This window comes from Danio aesculapii, chromosome 24 (genome assembly GCF_903798145.1).
Source record: "Danio aesculapii chromosome 24, fDanAes4.1, whole genome shotgun sequence".
In the NCBI taxonomy this organism is placed as follows: domain Eukaryota; kingdom Metazoa; phylum Chordata; class Actinopteri; order Cypriniformes; family Danionidae; genus Danio; species Danio aesculapii.
The window spans coordinates 16,747,256-16,769,169 of NC_079458.1; the positions used below are offsets into that span (position 1 = coordinate 16,747,256).

At 36.5% G+C, this 21,914-nt stretch overlaps 1 protein-coding gene across 3 annotated transcripts; it reads left to right on the plus strand.

Moving 5' to 3' along the window:
* The first annotated feature begins 196 nt into the window (after positions 1-196).
* nup58 (nucleoporin 58) lies at positions 197-21,357 on the plus strand. 3 transcript variants are annotated; one of them, XM_056450247.1, is made up of 14 exons: positions 197-562; positions 1,458-1,621; positions 1,736-1,771; positions 2,861-3,133; positions 3,251-3,413; positions 3,492-3,557; positions 6,589-6,763; positions 6,849-6,928; positions 7,015-7,133; positions 7,217-7,299; positions 9,790-9,991; positions 17,109-17,192; positions 18,290-18,385; positions 20,616-21,357. In XM_056450247.1, exons 1-14 carry the CDS (start codon positions 462-464, stop codon positions 20,783-20,785), a joined length of 1,812 nt encoding a protein of 603 aa, XP_056306222.1. In that variant the 5' UTR covers positions 197-461; the 3' UTR covers positions 20,786-21,357. The 3 variants fall into 3 exon arrangements, with proteins under 3 accessions (XP_056306222.1, XP_056306223.1, XP_056306224.1); XM_056450248.1 differs by lacking the exon at positions 18,290-18,385; XM_056450249.1 differs by lacking the exons at positions 17,109-17,192; positions 18,290-18,385.
* Positions 21,358-21,914: the final 557 nt, after the last annotated feature.

The following is a 21,914-nucleotide window of genomic DNA, read 5'->3' on the forward strand; positions in this document are numbered from 1 at the left end:
GGTATGTTGAAGATTGTGTTGGAATTTGAGATTGGCCTAAATTGTTGTGTTTTTGAAAGGCAAATAAAAAAAAATTAAACTAGAGAGAGAAATGCAATTGTCTCGAGAAATGTGCATGAAACATGGTATGGATCTTCCAAACCTGTAGGTGGCAATGTGGATGAACAAAAAATGTTTGAATTTTACAGACAGGAAGCAGACGAAGAGGACATTGTGCGCGCAAAGCATTGAGCTGCAATATTTTTAATACCTTGAAACGGATTTTTGTTATTTTAAAAGTACTACATTAGACCCCTTTTTCGTCGTTTACAGTTGTTCGTCCACATTTTCTTCATACCCTCCAGAATTTCTTGATAGTGTCTTTTATTATGCACCTTATGTCGTAAGCAGTGTGTTTCGGGCCTCCACGAGGTCAGACCCGCTTGATTCTGATTTTCAAGTTTTGCAGATTCAAGTCCAGAATGTCTAGCTTTAACTTCGGCACAACTACGCTCGGGACCACCGGAGCACCACCAGCAGCAGCAGCTGGAGGAGGAGGGTTTTCATTTGGAGCTGCGACCAGGTATGAGGATTTATTGTTTCAAAGCAGCTCCACAAAAAGCGCACATTACTGCATTACAATCACATTCAGAAAAGTTAAAATTATTATTAGTTATCATAATTTTATTAGTTACTGTTAACTCTAATTAATTAACTAGTAAATAATAGCTTTTACCAGTCAGAATGATTATATATAAACATAGTTAACCTGCAGTTATATAGTGTAAAGATTGAGGTAAAGTTTATATTCACACATTCAGACGTTCTTCTTCAGTATTGTTTTCTACATTGTGAAGTCATTTAAGCAGTCGATGACTATCAAAGTACAACACTGTTACCAATCAAATAAATTGAGCTAATGTTGTTTTGAAGTCATACTTGCATGTGATTTCAGACAGAATATTCAAAGTACCATGGGAAACAATAAAGGTAGCATGTCACAAGTTGTCACTGAACGAATGTGCGAATATAAAACCAACTTTACCTCAGTAGAATATAGGTGCTGCTTATATGTAGACGTTCAGTGTTACGTTCTGTTTTAATACTTCTAAAACTAGCTTAAAATCAACCTGAAGTGATTGGGTCGTAACATTGCGTTGTTTGTATTTCAAACTTTTTGTGTTTGTTTCGCTTTTACTTTTTAAATGGTTACTTAAGTATTTACTAAATGTCTGTTCGTAATTAAATCCGCAAAAATGAATAACTAATTTGGTGTCATTTTCTATTTGCTTTCAATGTTTGACTAAAGTGCACACAATTGTCCACAATATAAAAGTACTTCCTGTGTCTATTTGATTTTTTTTTAATGCATTTTTAATAAAATGGATATTTATGTGTATAAAATGTATATTTATGTTAGCTGTTGGTAATAATTTTAGTATTATATATTTGTTTAATGTTTTTAATATCTGTTTCAGCACACCTGCTGCAGGCACAGGTGGGTTCTCATTTGGAGGTTTCGGGGCACAGACCTCCACACCGGCAGCCGCTGCCACCAGTACCACCTCCACATTGGGATTTGGGTCCAGTTTATTTGCACAGAAACCAACAACTGGATTCAGCTTGAGCACACCTGCCCCAGGTTTCTGACTGCTCTTATGCTGAAAACACTCCCTAATGTTGCAGTTTGATAGATTAATAATAAAATTGTCATGGTTAATTCTCATTTTTGATTTACAATCTGTTTAACACTTAGCGGCTGCTGCTGCATCCACTAGTGGCCTTTCGTTAGGTAAGCAATAAAAAACTATTTAATTTACTCTTACGTTTGAGTATGTCCTGTTTAATTGAAATGTTTATAAGCTTTTGTTATTTTTATTTGGTGCAAGAAACCAAGATGGGAGATCTCGTCTTTGAACCACATTTTTTAAATGTCATTAGAGTTTTAAGCTTTAATGAGTTTACATGTTTAAAATGACTCCGTCTCACTTAGCTGGGTTTTCCTAGACTCTCTGATCTTTTCTTTTATCTTGTTTAATATTACTTTATTATTTGTTTTGACTAATATATAATTATTTTACATAGTTTCAAATTACATAAATGTTTAATGAGGTTTAGGATTTCATCTTATGTGTTAGGGTTGTCACGATACTGGAATTTGATACCAATCGGTACTCATTCATTCATTTTCTTTTTGGCTTGATCCCTTTATTAATCTGGAGTCGCCACAGCGGAATGAACCGCCTACCAATCGGTAATAAAATTTAGAAATTTAAAAAAACGTTCATTTCCCAGTAACAGTTGAGCTCATTCTTAATCAGCACTGTTTTGCCATTGTGTTCACCAGTGCTCTACAGAAATGACTGTGATTGGCCGTGAGGGTCATCAGTTCACTAAGCTCAGCGCTGTTTACTGAGTGCAAAAACATGTACAGGGACACTGGAGTGTTTTAAAGCTGCGGCGATCAGCTGGTCTGTTTATAAGCTGACATACAAGCCATCTTCACTGCTTTAAAATGCTCCAGTGTCCCTGTATCTGTGGTTAAACTGAGTAAACAGCGGTGAGTTCAGTGAACTGAAGACCTTCACGGCCAATCACAGTCATATCTGTTGAGCACGTGAAACCAATGGCAAATCAGCGCTGTTTAAGGACGAGCTTAAATGTTAATGGGAAATGGACATTTTTTACGTTTACGTACCAGTTGGTATCAAATTCCAGTATCGTGAAGAAAACTAATATGTATTATTTATTGCTGTTGATGTCTTTCTAGTGTTATTATAGAGAAGTAATATTTCTAAAAGGCTTTTTGATATGGTTTTGCCCTGAAATCAGCTTATCTGAAAGCCAATTCAAAACTCTCTGTCTCTTTGCCTGTTCATAGGAAGTCTTACCACCTCGACCGCTGCTTCCACTGGCTTCAGCTTGGGCTTTGGAAAGCCAGCGGCCTCGGCTACACCTTTCTCTCTGACCACCACCACCGCCTCTGCACCTGCGGCTACAGGCCTCTCTCTGGGATCCGTCCTCACCTCCACAGTTCCTCAGACCAGCTCCACTGGCTTCTCCCTCAACTTAGGACCAGCGGCAGCCACCTCCTCTGCTCCTGCATCAGGTTTCTCCTTTGGTTCGAGTCTTTTCTCTAACCCCACCCTGACAGGTCAGCCTTATTACCCCTCTATGATAGTTGAATTAATTTTAACTAGTCATTAATTTATGCATTGATTAACTAGTGATAAATTAACTTGTGTTTTTGCTCATTTAATGTGTGTTTCAGGTTTGGGACAGTCCACTTTAGGTGGACCTCTGAGTCTGGGCGGTTTAGTCTCTACCTCTGTCGCAGCCACCTCAGCTCCTGCACCCAGTCTCGGCCTGGGTGGAGTAGACTTCAGTACTTCCTCTGAAAAGAACACAGACAAGTTGTCCAGCACCAGACCTGAGTAAGAACCACACCACTGTTACCTCTGACTCGTTAGTGTTTATTGTGTTTGTTCTTACTCTGATGTTGATCTCTACAGGGACAGTAAAGCCCTTAAAGATGAAAACCTGCCAGCTCCGATCTGTCAAGATGTGGACAATTTTCAGTAAGTAGACAACTTTCAGCATATAGGTTATCCATTACCAGTTGATAAATTTAAGTCTTGCCCTATATTTAGGGGTGTGCAATATTTATCATCAATAATAAGTTGTTGTTTTAATGATGCGCAAGCTGACATGGTGTGTCAAAAAAAAAAAAATACATACACATTTTGAGAATCCAAAACCCTTTACTGTGTGATGAAGCTTATTAAGTGCTATGAATGACACTAAATCAATTAATGAAAACCAAAAAATATAGTATATATAATAGTAATTAGGTATTTTATGCGATGTTGTAATGTCATACAAGCCATTGACATCAACACATGAGCTTGAACAAAAATGTAAAGTCAATTTTATTCAATAGTTTAACAAAAAATATGACAATTTGGCATGGGATGATAACTGGTTTCAAGGTTTACCGTGGTTTGGAAAAGTTAATGTTTTAAAACCACAAAGTTTGTTATACTGTTCCTATGGAATATGAAAGTTTTTTTTTATTTTTTTTTATTTTTATTTTTTTCAAATTTTTTTTTTTACATGTTTGTTACAAAACATTACTTGTCAACCCATGGATTCAGCAAACATCTGAAAAACAAATCTCTTATAAACAGTGTTGGGGAAAGTTACTTTAGAAAGTAATGCATTACAATATTGAGGTGGTACTCAAAAAATTAACTAGTTGCGTTAGTCGAGTAAGTAATGGGTTCTGTTATTTTTATTACCTGGCTAAGGCTTGATCTCTTTCAGAACTTGTTTTTTTCTTCTTTTTTTTTTTTTTAAATAGAGGAGCTCTGCACTTAACAACGCACTGTATAACCTACACCTAAATTTACCTTTAAAAAAAAAAACATATGATAATGGTATCTGAGAATTTCCTGACCCCAGAGCTACACTTGGTGTATATAGAGATTAATGAAAGTTTAAAGCAATGTGTTTGCTATTTTTGTACTGTTTGCCTTTGTACTGTTTGCCTGTTTGCCTGAAAAATTTACTTTTCAAGCTGTTTAAACAGAAATGTGGGTAAGTATAGTGTATAAACTGTCATATCGGGGTGAAATAAACACACCCAGTTCTTTTTTTTTTTTCAAATTTAACAACATAAAGACGGTGGACCAATTGGAGCTGTTTTCAGTTCGACCGCAACTTTACGTAGGAGAGCGGTCCCCCCGCCCACCAATATTGATTGACAGCTGCGCGCATTAACATGTCCGGTAGTCACGTGTATAATCATATAATCAAGACAGGACGAGCGCAAAGCAGCCGAGAATAAAAGGTGTGTTTAGTTCGCTAGGATCATCAATCATCATCAAATGTGATCAAAAGTGAGTTTTACATGTTTAAAATGTTTTAAAACAGAGCACGTGTGTAATGAATTACAGCGATTCACTTCAGATGCACTTAATCAGCACAGCGCGTGTCAGCACAATTATAAAAGAAGATGCTTCAATCCCGGTTATTGATATACATACAAGAGATATCCATACAGCAGTGCATATTACCAGTATCATGTCACATGCGTGCAAAACGAGTGCAAAGCTTCTCTCTCTCTCTCTCTCTCTCTCTCTCTCTCTCTCTCTCTCTCTCTCTCTCTCTCTCTCTCTCTCTCTCTCTCTCCTCTCTCCTCTCTCCCTCTCTCTCTCTCTCTCTCTCTCCTCTCTCTCTCTCTCTCTCTCTCTCTCTCTCTCTCTCTCTCTCTCTCTCTCTCTCTCTCTCCTCTCCCTCTCTCTCTCTCTCTCCTGCTCTCTCTTCTCTCTCTCGGTCTGTGTATGTGTGCTGTGTGTGAGCTATGTGTTGTGTGCGTGTGAGTGTGCGTGAACTTTAATGACATTGTGTGTGTGACTCATTGTTGCAAATCCACAAAAAAAAATGCATCAAATAGTGATTGTTAAAGTTCTTACTGTAGTATTTCTCACACACGTTATGTGAGATCTGCTTCCTGAGGGCGGCGATTGCTGACAGGCACGTGGGAACGGTGGGCGGGAGGACTAGCCTTAAAGCGCCAGTACAAAAAAAAGCAAAACCTTTTTTCCCGCTATAATATTGACACTTCAAACAGCTATAATAAATAATCTGATGCGTGTTTTGAGCTGAAACTTTACAGACACATTCTGGGGACACAAAAGACTTATATTTAAAAAAAAAAAAAAAGGGGTAACCTATGCGCCCTTTAAATAAAATTAATTAATTAATTCATTAATTAAACCAAAAAGTAACTTGCATTACATTTTAAAAAATGCAACTCAAATATATATTTTTTTTTAAGTAATGCGCTACTTATTACTTTGAAAGTTATATTTTTACGTAACTCAAATTACTTGTAAAGCGTTACCCCCAACACTGCTTATAAACCAACATCCAAGCATGTTATAGATCTGAACACTGCAGTGGCTTACTGTATATCCAGAAATGAAGTCAATGATTTGTTTTAATTATTTAGCCTGACATGTTTACTGTTCAAAAATATTAGAATGGTTTCTTAAAATACATTATATTGTGTTTAATGGGGAAAACAGTTTTTAAATTTTTTAAAAGAGCAAATTTTAGAGACTGTAATCCCAATACCATGGAACCGTGATTATTTTTATCCAAGATTATCATACCGTCAAAATCTTATACCGGCCCTTTCCTTAATGATAATACTGAGTTACTTTTTAGACACAATATTAAATACTTTTTTCCAGTCTTGCCAATAAAAAGAAGTTATAATCAAAGTCATTGAAAACCCTTGTGCATCTCATTTGTTTTTAAACAAATATTTTGAGTCAGTGATTCAATAACTCATTCGGAATATGGCTGCATCACAAACAGGATAGTTGGTGAAAGGCAGTATGTGAGAGTTACAGTTGAATGTGTGTGAATGAAAAACATCCAGGTCATGTTCAAGTTTGTACTTCTACTCTTTTTTTGTGTGTGGTTGCAAAAGGATTATCCAAAATAATTATATAATCCATATGCTAATTAATTCATATATGAATGTATCAGACGTCTACTTTTTTTTGTCTTTGACTGATCACGCGCCTGATTTTACCATAGGAAATTTGTCAAGGAACAGAAGCAAGTCCAGGAGGAGATCAGCAGAATGTCCTCTAAACCCATTCTCAAAGTTCAAGAGGACATTAAGATGCTCAGACAGCTCCTGTCTATCTGTGCCAGCGGGCTCCAGAGAAATTCACTCTCCATAGATAAACTGAAGCTGGAAACTTCTCAGGTTAGAAAAAACGTGTCTTTTGAACCATCTTCATCACTTCCCAGAGTATTGTTCAGTCTTGTAATCTGTCTTTTTCTTCATTCAGGAATTGAAAAATGCTGATATTGCACTTCGCACCCAGAAGACCCCACCTGGACTCCAACATGAAAACACAGCACCTTCAGAGTGAGTGTAAACTTGTGCGCTATTACTTCCATTGATAAGCAGTAAGTAACTGATGGCACTAATGCACACTCCATCTTTCCTTCCAGCTATTTCCGGGCACTGGTGGAGCAGTTTGAAGTGCAGTTACAGCAGTACCGTCAGCAGATTGAAGAACTGGAGAATCATCTGACCACTCAGAGCAGTGGCTCCCACATCACCCCTCAAGGTTTGTAATCCACAACTAAACAAAGCACTGTCACATGTTAGCTCTGATATTCACTTAACTTTATTATATCCTCTGTCATGTAGATTTGTCGATGGCCATGCAGAAGCTCTACCAGACATTTGTTGCGCTTGCTGCTCAGTTGCAGGGAGTTCATGAGAATGTTAAGGTAAGTTATGAACAAATTTTTTTTTTGTTGCATTGTAAATGTTGTTTTTTTAGTCAGTTATGATTATAAATGACAGATTATCAAATACTTATGATTACCAAATATACAAAGGGGTTTCCGGGTCAAAATAATAAGTGCGAGTGTTTCAATAGTGCTTCATTTTTTAAAAGCATTAGGTTACTAATTATAATAATATTTTTAATTTGACTATTCATGTTATAAATAAATGATATTAGTAATTTATTAGGTGTAATAGCAGTTTATATACCACAGTATCTTATGCATATTTAAAGCAAGAATCCTAATTTCACAGTGCAGCTCCAAAATATAAATTTTGTCACTATCCCCTAAGAATAAGATTTCCCTTTGTTAACAAGCTTTAAAAAAAATTGTATCATTAATTATTCATTTTTTTATACAGATTGGAGTAATTTGTTTTGTGCACATACAGTGCATACGGAAAGTATTCATAGCGCTTCACTTTTTTTTTTTTTTTTACACATTTTTTATGTTAAAGCCTTTTTCCAAAATGGATTAAATTCCCCATAATGACAATGTGAAAATAGATTTTTTGAAATTGTTGCAAATTTATTTAAAATAAAAAAAATAATAATAAATGAAAAATCACATGTACATCAGGATTCACAGTCTTTGCTGTAAAGCTCTAAATTGAGCTCAGGTACATTGTTTTCACTGATCATTCTTGAGATGTTTCAGCAGCTTAATTGGAGTTCACCTGTGGTAAATTTAGTTGATTGGACATGATTTGAAAAGGCATACACCTCTCTATATAAGGTTCCAGGGTTGATAGTGCATGTCAAAGCACAAACCAAGCATGAAGATAAAGGAATTGTCTGTAGACCTCCGAGACTGGATTGTCTCGAGGCACAAGGCTGGGGAAGGTTACAGAAAAATTTCTGCTGCTTTGAAAATTCCAATGAGCACTGTGGCCTCCATCATCCATAAATGGAAGATGTTTGGAACCACCAGGACTTTTTTCTAGAGTTGAGCAGCCATCTAAGTCGAGTGATCCTGGAGAAGGGCCTTAGTCAGGAAAACCTGCTTCAGAGTGCTCTTAACCTCAGACAGGGGCGACGGTTCATCTTCCAGCAGGACAATGACCCAAAGCACACCACCAAAATATCAATGGAGTGACTTCACAACTGAATGGGCAAAAATTCCCAAAGACAGGTGTGCCAAGCTTGTGGCATCATATTCAAAAAGACTTGAGGCTGTAATTGCTGCCAAATGTGCATCAACAAGTATTGAGCAAAGGCTGTGAATACTGATGTACATGTGATTTTTTTTTTTTTTACGTTTTTTATTTTTAATAAATTTGCAACAATTTAAAAAAAATCTTTTTGCACATTGTCATTATGGGGTATTGTGTGTAGAATTTTGAGGAAATAAATGAATTGAATCCATTTTGGAATAAGGCTGTAACATAAATAAATGTGGAAAAAGTGAAGCGCTATCAATACTTTCCGGATGCACTGTAAATATATATCTTACACTGACTAATATGAGATTGACGTTTTGATTTCAAAGAGGTTTGCTGAATCATTACATTAAATGCTTGCGTAATAAGCTTTCTATCCATCTAAATTCGCAAGTGGAACATCTCGTTTTTGACTCCTAGAGATAGATCACCCATAAATGAAAATTTACTCCCCTTTAACCTGTTACAAACCAGTTTGGGGTTTTTTCTTATTTGTTTTTCCTGTTGAACATAATTCATAAGGAGATATTTTGACGAATGTTGGAAACCTGTAACCATTGAAAAATCTCTAAACTGAATTGGAACAGTAAATGCATTGGACTATCATTTGAAACAGTAAGTAATTGCAGATTGTAATATTTGAATGCGTTAACGCTTTAAATGATAAATATTTCTGACCTCAGTTTAAAATACACCGATGAATTAAGCACAATACATTCAGGTTTCTTCATAAAATTAAGGAAAGTTTTATAAACAAATTTCAAAAGGATCACATGCTTTGATTGACCACAGCTGGTCTTGCATCGTCAATCACTAACCAACCAATCAGACACATTTAAATGCATTTAAAAAGTCCGCCTTCCATACCTTTGTCATCCTTGTTTTTTGACAACCCCCCTTCCACCCTGACTTCTTCCTAATCCAATAGCAGGGAAGTTCTCAAGACCTACCTAAGCTCAGACTCCCCTCTCTCCCTCCAGTCTCCTGGCTCTCTCCCGGGACAGCTTGCCAACAACGTTTTTACTTTTTCAAGCATTAGCTAAGTGTAAACTCTTGAAACCATAATTGTTGGTGCAGATGGTCTAGTGATCATTGTGCTGTAGCAAAACTGCTCTGAGGTTACAACACATGAGCCTTTCCTGATCCTGTCCTCCCTTACTCTTCTACTTCAATTTCTGCCAATATGCTGTCCTCTCAAAACAAAAGCAAAACGGCAAAAAACCCAGCATTATTTGAATAATTTGAACAATTGTTTTTTTTGTTCTCTGCAGACTCTAAAGCATCAGTACCTGGGCTACAGACGAGCCTTCCTCGAGGACTCCACCGATGTCTTCGAGTCGAAACGAGTTGCTGGCAAGAAATGGCAGAGTTCGCCGCGTGTCACCACAGGCCCCGCCCCCTTCGGCAGCGTTCCCAATGCAGCAGCCGTAGCCATGGCTGCCACGCTCACTCAGCAGCAGCAGCCGGCTCCAGGTCTGACCGCCTTCAAGTTCTAGACCTCTTGACTGATAGAATAATAAGGAATAGAAAGAACGAGGGGAGGGGGGAACGGTGGAGAAAGGCAGATAGAGCAGAATAATTCAAAAATAAACCATAAATTCAGTCAGTGCCATGTCTGTTTTTTTGATATGGAGCTACAGGGTTCTTTTAATACACATCGTGTGACTCTTCGTGTGCCAACTAGTGTGTGGTGAGATTTTTTTAGATGCTGACTGTCCTGCCTGACTTCCATTTTCGTTCTTATCTCTCTTGTTTTATCAGGAAAGCAAATGCATCGTTTGCTTTTCTTTTTTTTTATAGATAGAGCCCACAAGTTTTAACCAAGGGCACATTCCATATCTTAATGAGACAGTCTGTTTGTGCTTTATATGGGTGGATTTAAGTTTTGAGTGGCACACAATATCGTGTTTATAGATAGGGTTTGATCTCTGATTTTTTTTTTTCGACAGCACTAATGTAGCCGTCACTACACTAAGTAGCCACTCTGTAGAGTAAATCACACCTGAAACACAGATTGAAACACTTTGACATTAATTTCCAGTTTGTAACATTATCTACTAAACCTACTATATTTCCTCATAGTAGATGTGAAAATTGATCATGTGAAGTGCCAACAAACACTTTTCTGCCCACACGACCATGGTGGCTGAGGCTTTCTGAGCAATATGTTTGTTTTTGGTGGTGGTGATCGAGGAAATAGGTGAAATACTGCTGATGAACTTGATGTGCTGGAGCGATTGTCACTTCTCAGGACAGGAACACATTTAGTTATTCCATATTTTTTTCAGATGGAAGCGCTAGGGTTTGGTACTGAAATGTAACCGTTATGGGCCGGACCTAATCTGCATATGAATTTCAGTCCCACTGGTGCTGCAACAAGGATGTAAGAAGCATCAAGTGGTACATCAAGGGCACACATAGGTATATGTTGTGTCACACATTCTCTAAACATTTAATTCTAAACAACTTTGAGGGTTACGGACACCGTCGGTGATGTTAGGCGATTGTTCTTGTTGATTAGGAAATGCACGCATGTAGACAACACACGCAGTACAGCACATCCGGTGAGCGAGTAGCGACTCCCTTCAGAGTCGTCAACGCGCATGTTCACGTTCATCAAATTTGCTTAAACTAAGCGTTCTAAAATATGACTATATTTTGCAAGCAGGGATTCGGGCACAGCAACATGAAGCAGATGCTTTACAAAAGTTGCACGTAAAAAGGGGAACACGTCAAACTTAATGAAACACTTGGGTGCAGGGAATCAATCATCTTTTATATCGGCCACTTTCACCGTATACGTTTACATGGACACGAGTACTCTGATTTTAATATGATTAAGACAATACTTAAGAGTCTACCATCTAAACAGCAATTTTTGATTACTTTAAAGGACCATAGACACCAGTGTCAAGAACTGTGGAGGTTTTTCTTTCCATTCGGCGTGCGGGATCAAATTCTATTAAAATAAAATGACAGTCTTCCACCAGTCCTTAAAACATATTCTCATTCAATACTTCAGTTTGTCACCGGGGCATGATCAACATGTTGCTGAATGAAAGTGAAACTGTCGAACTGCGGTTAAAGTCGAAAAATTAAAAATGAAACACCCGAAATTACATGAAACTCCGGAGGAAATTTGGATAGTATGGTGACGCAATGACGTTAATCAGTCTATGTGCTATAACATGTAAAACATTCAAAAAGCAACTCATGTAAACACCTTAATCATATTATTGTCTTATTCAGATTAAAGCAAATCATTATGATGTCCATGTAAACGTAGTCACAAGCCCCAACCCTGGACAAAAGGTGTTCACTGATTATGATGACAGCCTTTTTACAGCTTAGTAAGTTAATGTAATGTTAATTGCATAGTGCGAGTAATGCTAACAAACATGATCAAAAGAAATATATTAATGCAATAAAAATTGCTTTATACTTTAAACTTTAATTAATTTGTTCAATTAAAATTTATTTAAAAAATTGTCAAATAAAAGATTTTTCTAGAGTTATCCACCATAATTTTGTGGCTCAAAAGTATCGATTTAGCACGGGTATCGAAATAACCCTAAAAGATACGCAACCCTAGATGGCGCCCTCTGTTGATTTTGTACTAAACTGACTATTGTTGAATAGTTTTCATAGTCACATGTTTTAAAAGACAGAATAAGCAATTCGGTCATCATTTATTTACCCTCCACTTGTTCCTGAGTGTCTTCTGTTTGACATGAAGGAAAATATTTTTTTGAAGAATGTTGAAAACCGGTAGCTAGTGTCTTCTAGATTAGTGCTTCTCAACCATGTTCCTGGAGGACCACCAACACTACATATTTTGAATGTCTCCGTTGTTACACCCATTAGAGTTCTTTCAGTCTCTGCTAATGAGCTGATGATCTGAATCAGGTGTGTTTGGCTAAGGAGATAAAGGTATTCTGCAGAGCTAGTGGTCCTTCAGGAACATGGTTGAGAAACACTGCTCTAGATAAATGGTAATAGTTACACGTTTACAACATTTCAAAATATGTTTTGTGTTTAAGGGTGCTTTCACACCTGCCTTATTCAGTTCGGTTGAATCGCACTTGAGTTTGTTTTCCCTCTTGGTGTGGTTCGTTTGGGCAGGTGTGAATGTAGCTCGTACTCGAGTGTGCACCAAAAACGGACTAAAAAAGCGTACCTAGACCTTCTTGAAGAGGTGGTCTCGATACGCTTTCAAATGAATCCTGGAGCTGTTCGTTTGTGTTGAGAATATGATCAGAACTAAAACAGACCCAACCGCAAAAAGTACAGCACCGTTTGGACTAATCCAGCTGCCGTACGCCGATGTGCTGTGCATTATGCAATGTAGAGGGAAAATAATTGTTGACAGCGCTTTACCAACAATTTTAAGCAAAGAGAGAGAGAGAGAGGGATGGAAAAACATTACCTGATGGATCGTTGGTAAAATTTCCAAAAGATGACCAAGTTGCAGTTTAGCTAAATTAATTCACGCCTCCTCCTAAAGTGACTCGCGATGCGCCCTCGCCATTTGCAATGCATTAAAACATTTCCAGCTGTGCTTCATTCGCGAAATGTATAGTTTGTCCAAAGTGATGTATACAAACTATATAGTATACTATGACCAGGGATACAATCAGCCAGCGCAGTTGTCCCTCCATGGTAAAAGCGACATTTTGTGTCTGCCGGTTTGTTTACTTGCAGGAGTTTCATTGGCATTTTCCCACACGTTAATTCTGACCAATGAAAAAGCAGTTTAGGAAATCTGTTCAATAACGTCTGGCCAATGAGTGATGTGGATTTTGTCACATGACTGCATTTTGGGTTTTTTCAACTGGTTCGGACCAAAGCAATCAGTGTGGTGTGAAAAGGACCCAAAAACGGCAGATAACTGCTACAGTGTATCCTTTGTTGTTCTGGTCTGGACCAAATGAACTGAACCACAGATGTGAACGCACCCTAAGAGAAAAACGAAATTCATATTGGTGTGGGACCACTTGAGGGTGAGTAATGTTGACTAGATTTTCATTTTTGGGTGATCTGTTAAATCTTGTATAAATGTATAAATATCAACAACTAATCTAGTCTATGGTAAAAGTAGTAGTTCACCCAGAAATGGAAATCATCATTTTACTGACCCTCAAGTTTTTCCTAAATTTAGTTCCTTTGGTGAACACACAAAGAAAGATAATGTATGTTGAAGAATGTAGTTTAAAAATATTACTAGGTCAACAAGAAGCAATTATTTATTGATTACAGAGATTCTTCCAGATCCAGACGACATTGAAACGATGAGTGTCAGTAAATTATTATTACTATTATTATTTTTTTTAATAATCATTTTTATTTATATTTTGTTGAACTTGAAAGTAAATAGGAAATGTGCATTGTAACATCTCGTTCTATTAGAATAGCAATCAAGTTGTGTAGGTTGTTTGCTCGTGTTGATTTTCCAGGCTTTTATCATGCATCAAAATCATTAACACAGTAGTTTCTTGAGTGGTTTGATGGAAAGATGATTTTTTTAGACTGTTTTATTCTCCAGTTGAAACATTCTCTTTTGTGGTTGCGATGATTTAAATGAACTGGATTGCCACAGGGTTTGCATGTATAAGTATGTGAAGGGAGTGTGTGTGTATGCTACTGATCAGGAGGCAAATTTACTGTATTTCGTTGGACAGCTTAGTGATTCTGATACAATTCGTGTGTGTTTTATTCTTGATTTGAAGGTTTCTGTGCTTTGGTGACACCCTCCATCTGTATGTAACCATGGTTGCAATTGTGGTTTCCAGGGAGACTTGCTTGGCAATAATAGCAGGTCGGAGGTGTGGAAGATAGTGTTAGATGCTCCACTTCCCCTGGCACAGAATCCATTTGCGCTTGTCGTCTTGTTCTGGGTTCTCGGTCTATAGAGAAGAACTCAAACGACAGTCGTGATTGACGTAGAAATAAGTCAATAAAAGGGCTTTATCAGTGTGATCTGTTAGCCGAAATCAAACTTGACTGTTTGTCATTCACATTTAGTGTTGTCTAATTTTTTTCAGTACATTTTTCTACAGTATATTTTGGAAATGGACTGTGCCTTTGTGCCTAATAAAGTCTAGGCGGTTGTGGGTGCTTTAGAATATTAAACAAATTGTAAATAAGTAGTGCGCTAAATCAATAGCATGGCTTAATTAGTCGCACAGTTAATGTGTGTGTTTGTATGTGTGTGTGTGTGTCAGCCCAAACACACGTGGCTATTATAGGACACTGCAGTGAAGTCTGTTAAAGATGAATATTTTAAACGCACACAAGATGATGTTGTTTATTTTCTCACTTTATTTAAGGGCTACAGTGTTCCAGCCTTCCGTTTGAGTAAACATGCTGCTTTTATGGGACTTTTGAGGGTCCGCAGTGAAGGATTGTGCCAAACTTCAGTATTCAGAAGTGCAGTTTTTGTAACTCTAGGCCTTCGATGGCCCAAAGCTGCTGTTTCATGCTTAAAGAAATAGGTTTATCCAGAAATATTAAAGTTCTGTTAATTTTCTCACTCTAAAGCCAGATTAGATGTTGATTATTTTTTTCTTGAGTGGAGCATTAAAGATTTTTAGCTGAAACTACAGTCGTTGGTTATGCATAAAATGCAAGTCAACATCCACCGTCACTATGAGAGTTAAAAAACACAGAGGTTTGGGTTGGGCGATGTTGACCAATTTGGCATCGTACAATGTCTAATGTGAAACATCATGATGAACGATGGCATCGTTGTCGTAGGCGGCGGTGAATTAATTATTTATGAATAATTAATTCTTAACAAATTAATTATTTGTAGCCTACCGTTTCAACTACCTGACCCGCATGGTCTTTGTTTACCCATTACCAAATCATAAATAAATAAAGATAAGTTACACACAAATTTCCACCTGTCAATCACTTTTCCCGCGTGACTCTGACATGACTAGGCAGAGTGATCTGTGTCGTTATAATGCCGCCGACAAACTTGGTTGGTAAAAAGGTGCACAGTTAACAGGAACCAACCAACAGTATGAAGTTTTCGCTAAAATTACGAAGTACAAGCGTGAAAGCAAAAGATTGAAGCAGCGTACTGACGCTGTGACATGTTACCTGATAGATTCAAAAGACAGAAGAGTCGTTAGAGACAAGTTATATAAATATCACGTTTAACAACTATAGTGAGATGCGATCCAGCGGTACATCCCTGATAAGCATTGTGATGTCTATCGGCCATCGGATATGGATGATGGCATCGTCTATCGACCCAACCCTAATAGAGGTAAAACAAAACGAATACCTGTGATTTTTGAATGGCATGAGTAAATTAACAGAAACTTTTCATATTTGGCTGAAATGTCTCTTTAAATCTACCTTCTGCTACCATGGCTGTTATAATGCAAATAGTAGAGGTGGTAGTATCTTTTATAACACCTTTACAATTTGGAACACAAGAAAGCAACACATCTGCTTTGTGGGAAAATTGAGAGTCAGATCAGTCAGGTTATGGTTTTTTTTTTCTGTGCACTTTCACTACAGGCCATTGCGAATCTCAGATCTTATAGGTTTTCTTTTGCTTTTAATCGCCAGTCTACTATATAAACAAATGAACTTTACTGCATGTCATGTTTTTAACAAATGCTTTTAGGAAGTTGTGGCTTTTGTGTGTTGGTACTTTTATCAAAGCTCTTACACAGGGTGTCTGTTTATAGACAAGTCTGAATCATGGTATACGTTTCCATTCCTTGGAACACATATGGGGCTTATTGGGGGTTGTTTACAAATGATAACATAGTGAATTATATAATCTAACTTATAATTTTTTGACTCTTTTGTTTGTTTTTATTTAGACTATGCTTGTTGATGCATATGAAATGGTGTGCCTTTTGAATTAGATACAGCATTTAGTCCTAACCATTGTTTGAAATGCGTTTTTGGCACGGAGTGGCTTTACTCGTTTTGAACAGTGTTAATGCCATAGCTACTACTTAGGAATTGGTTTGTCCTCCACTGTTTGTCATGTTTAATGTAATTTGAATTGACAATAAATCAGTTTTCTTCAGAAAAGCCCTTGTCTTTGTTTCTTTTTGACTGACAAACCATTGATTTTTGTCAATGAATTGGATTAAAGACTGCATTGGAGATGTTGATTTATCGCATCTCTAAATTAAAAATTGATCAAATTTTAACCAGCTAAAAGGAAACGAGACAGGAGCGCATTAGAACATTAAGTAACACGAGTTTAGAAAAGAAGTAAGTTTTCTCACATAAATGATTTAATACATCAGTTAAAATAGGAACATATTAATGTAACTTAGAGGTACGAACAAAACTAGAATTGGAGTTAATATTTAAAAAAATAAGGTTTTTATTTTATGTTACAGTGCCTAGTTGTTAATCCAACATCACATTGAGCAGAAAGATGTTAAGCTTTGAAAAAAAAACTCACTTTTATTTAAGAATTTGATTCAAAAGATGCTTTCAAAGCATGTGCTTCTCTCACAGGACTGTTTGATCGATCTCATTATGCGTATGTTAATTGCTAATATAGATCTGATATAGGAGAGTAAGTTCCTCTACTCTCTTTTTTTTATCCCAGGACCACAGGCGCCCTTGGGAGCCAGTTTTGGCACTCCCTTTTCCTCGGGTATTGGCACTAGCATGGGCTCATCCAGCCTTGGAGGTACTTCCTGTAATAAAGCTCTCCTCTCCCTTTCCATCTCTGCACTCTTAAGCCTTTCAGCCTCATTCTTAAAGAGATAGTTCACCCAAAAATCTGCCTTTATTTGGTTGTATGCTTATGAATCAACACTATAATTGGTAAGCTTCAAAAATGTCTGTAAAAGCACCATGAAATTGTTTTGTACAACTCATGAGCTGTCTTCTAAAGCAGTGTGATGGTGCTTACATTTATGAGAGCAACAAACTAAAACTGATGTCAATAATCACTGATAATAGTGTTTTTGTTTTCAAAATGAGCTGTAAACTCCCCAACTTTGAGTGGTTAAAGAACCAGAACTGGTTCAATAACATTCAAAGAAAGGATTATTTACAATAGAACTGTGTGAACAAATCATAATTTGGTTAATTCGTGAATCCCTGGATATCCAGATTCTACCATTTTTGTCTTTATTAATCTATCATTTGGCTTTGGAAGATTCTGGCAACAGTGTTCAGGTCAAGCGAAGTGCTTTTATTGTGACCCTTTTTGGAGCTTAATAATTTTCTCTAAGTCACTATATTGGAAAAAAAGAAATTAATGAATTGTAATAGTGTTATTTTAGAATAATTAAAGATACTATTGTAGTTTTTAATAATCGTTTGAATTAGATTTGATTAAGTTTGTCATTTTATTGTTTGTCGTGCAACATATTTAATATGTATGTTGTTTATAACCCTGTAAAACCTAATGTTAGATCAATTTATAATAGTTATTGGTCAATTAACATTTTATTTAAAACAAAAAATTGTAATATATGATTTTATTTGATATAAAACAAGTATATATGCCTTATTTGGTGACTTGATGGCAGTTTTATTTTTTGAGTGAACGATTCTTTGTAGCAGTAATGCAGAGATTACTTGTCATTGGTTAGGTTGTGTATGACAGTTATGTTCTTCACATTTCCCAAATCCTATTTTTCTTTCATGAATTTTTCTGAGTTACCCTCAGATTTAACTCATCACCCATTCCCCTATCCCCTGCCCCATGACTGAGAGGTCATTTCTAGTCCATATTTAGTCCCAACACCTAAATGCCCCCCCTCTGTCTCTCGGCAGCGTTTGGTAGCGGCCCTGGGTTCGGGGGTGTGGCGACAGGAGGTTTGTCGTTCGGGTTTTCCTCTAGCAAGCCATCTGGAGGGAGCCTGAGCGCAGGTGTGTTTGTTAGCACCCTCCTCAATCTTACCAGCTTTCATCAACACTAACCATTACTAACAGCTCCCCTTTAAAGGCCCCGGTATACTTCAAGCAAAGTAATAGATAAACCTGGTGTGATGTCATTTCCATCTAAATCAGGACAACAACAAAAAAGTTGGAAGAAATTGGCTCTTGAGCTGCTATTGGCTATGTAATAAGTGGGTGCGACTCTGGGGCCCCACCTTTATTGACAATTCTTTTCCAGTTTGCTCTGTAAAGGTGAAATACCTGAGTAAAACGTTGCATTCTCTAACCGTATGTACCTTCGTACTTTCATACTTAAATTTATTCTAAATCTACGAAAAAAAAAAACAAGAACAACTTCTACCACACGTACCGTAAACATGTGCGCCTGGGCCTTATAAACTTGTGTATACCTTACATAAAATTAGATATGTTACAGGGTCAATGAGAAATTCAATGTGCATATAAATATGAAAAACTTGCGCAATTATTACTGAATGAGACCCAGTGTTTTTGTTTCTGTAAAACTGCTTGCTTTATGCTCTTTAACATTGAATATGTTTACATGGACACCAATAATCTGATTTTAATGCGATTAAGACGATGCTCTGATTAAGAGTCTACCATCTAAACAGCGATTTTTTTTATTTTTTTATTTATTTTATTTTATTTTATTTTATTTTTTTATTTTTATTTTTTTTTCAGTCGCATTATTGAATTACAGTACAAACATGTAAACACAGCAATCAAACTATTACCATCGTGTAGGATTTTCCATTTTGCGACAGTATAGTCTACACACATGGCTGTTTGACACTATTCTCTGCACCTACTGAGTCAGTAAAGGACAACAGACACCTGCACTGCAAAACGTGGAGTTTTTTTGTTTTTATTTCCCCATATGATGTGCGGCATCAAATTCCATCAAAACAACACTCTTGTTGAAAGTGAAAGTGTCAGTTAAAGTTGACAAATTAAAAAGGAAAGACTCGAAATTACATGAAACTCCAGAGGAAATGTGGATAACATGGTGATACAATGATGTTAATCGAATTATGTGCTATAACATGTAAAACGGGATCATGAAAGGAACATTCAAAAAGCAACTCATGTAAACACCTTAATCATATTGTTGTCTTATTCAGATTAAGGCAAAAAATTTGATTACTAGTGTCCATGTAAACGTAGTCATCGAGAAAAAATTGTAGAAGATATTTATTCATTCATTAATGTAGCTTTTAGCAGCTCAGGCGGCTTCAGTACAGTACAGCTGTTATTATGAAAGTACTCATTTGTCATTTAATAGCTTTGTGTTTTGAGTAAAAGATGAGGGTAAAATTATTAGCCATCCTGTGAAATATTTATTTAAAATATTTGTCAAGTGATATTTAATGGAGCAAGGAAATTTTCACAGTATTTCCGATAATATTTTTTTCTACTGGAGAAAGTCTTATTCGTTTTATTTCGGCTAGAATAAAAGCAGTTTTAAATTTTTTAAAAAACATTTAAGGCCAAAATTATTAGCCCATTTAAGCTAATTATTATTTTTTTGATTGTCTACAGAACAAGCCATCGTTATACAATAACTTGCCTAATTACCCGAACTCACCTAATTAACCTACTTAAGCCTTCAAATAGCACTTTAAGCTGAATACTAGTATCTTGAAAAGTATCTAGCAAATTATTATTGTCTACTGTGATCATGACAAAAATAAAAGAAATCAGTTATTAAAACTATTATGTTTAGAAATGTGTTGAAAAAAATCGTTAAACATCACTTGGGGGAAAAAAATATATAAATTATTTCAAATTTTAAAAGAGGGCTAATAATTCTGACCAACTGTATATACATAAATATTTTCTATAATTTTTTCCCTCTAATATTAAAGTCTGAAGACATGGGATAGTTTACCAAATAAATGGTACATAAATAAATGCTCTAAATGCAAATAAATGCTCTAAATAATCATTTTCCTATATAAAGTTTAGTTTATAGAATGGATATTGCCCCCAAATGAAGATCAGTAAAATGTTCACCCGAGTATATCAGGCCTTAAAGAGTATAAATCATTTTCCCCTAGAATGCTTAAGGACAAATGCTGCATGCCATAGTGTTTGAAAATTTTAAATTTGCAGTTTTGTTTGATAAATGCTCATTTTAGTCTGTAGAAATCAAAATGAAGAAAAAGCTGTCATTTTTACCCTCTGCATCTTTCTTTGGCAGGGTTTGGAACTTCCAACACGTCCGGCTTCAACTTCAGCAACCCAGGCATCAACGCTTCCGCTGGATTAACTTTTGGTGTGTCCAACACCCAAAATCCTGGTTTCGGGGCAGGAGGCCCACTGCTACAGCTCAAAAAGCCACCAGCTGGAAACAAGAGAGGCAAGAGATAAAACAGGATGCTGTTATGGGGTAAAGGGAAGTGTCACGAGGTAAAGATGATGTGTGTCTCAGATCTTTATTTTTATATATATATCTGTGTGTACATATATATTTTCTCTGTTGGATTCCATTAAAAGGATTTCTTTTCAGTTCTCCCTTTTACCCTGGTGACTGTGCTGTTCTTTTGTTTACCGTTGTCCTGCGAATTACATACGATGTAATGGAGCATATTTTGTGACGCACAGAATACCTGCGAAGGGATTTGCTCTCGGGTTTGAAGATACTCATTAACTCAGTTTACCTGTGTGTTAGCTTGATTTGAAACCACATGCTCTCTGTGATTGTAAATGCGTCATCCCATCCTGTTAAGATGACCTGTGTTCGTGGTTTTCTGGTTAATTGTACCAAATAGATGTCAACCTGTATGATAAGAATGTTACGTTTGTATACACCTTATTTGTTTCTGTCTTTTTTTTTTGGTTACAAAATAGTGAAAAGATTCTATACTTAAGCAAGCTTTGAGCAGACAAGTATTTTTCGACTTGAAAGAAGTGTTTGTTATTAAAAGAAGTGACAATGATAATGTGTTGAGTTGCTTTTGTGTTTAAGGCCTGAAAATATGTGTTATAAATATTTCATAAACATAGTGATTGTCATTTTTCCTCCAGGAAATGACAGTTAGCTACTGTAGGGATATTTTACAGTTTAACCCAAAAATGACCAGTCTGTTAGATGAAGAAGAATTAAAAAGGATGTTTACTGAAGATAGTTTGCAGTTTCATCAGCAGAAGCCAGCTTTAACACTCGCAATGAGTTCGTAGACTGCTCTGCGTACAATCTCAAAATATCAACAATTATACTCTTGCATAACGTCATTAACTGTGTCATACATATAGGTGTTTTAACCTGATTGGATAAAACACAGATAGATTTAGAAAATTTCCATGTGCGTGTGTACAATATCTCAAGCATACAAAAATCAGACACTTCAGAGCTGACCCCAGACCTGTGAAATGATCCAAAAATGAATAGAACACACACACTCAAAGTACAATCTGTTTCTTACACTCAATAAATAACTCGTTGGATGAACTCAATTTAATTGAGGGCAGGATTTCCATCCAATAAGTTTGTTTAGCA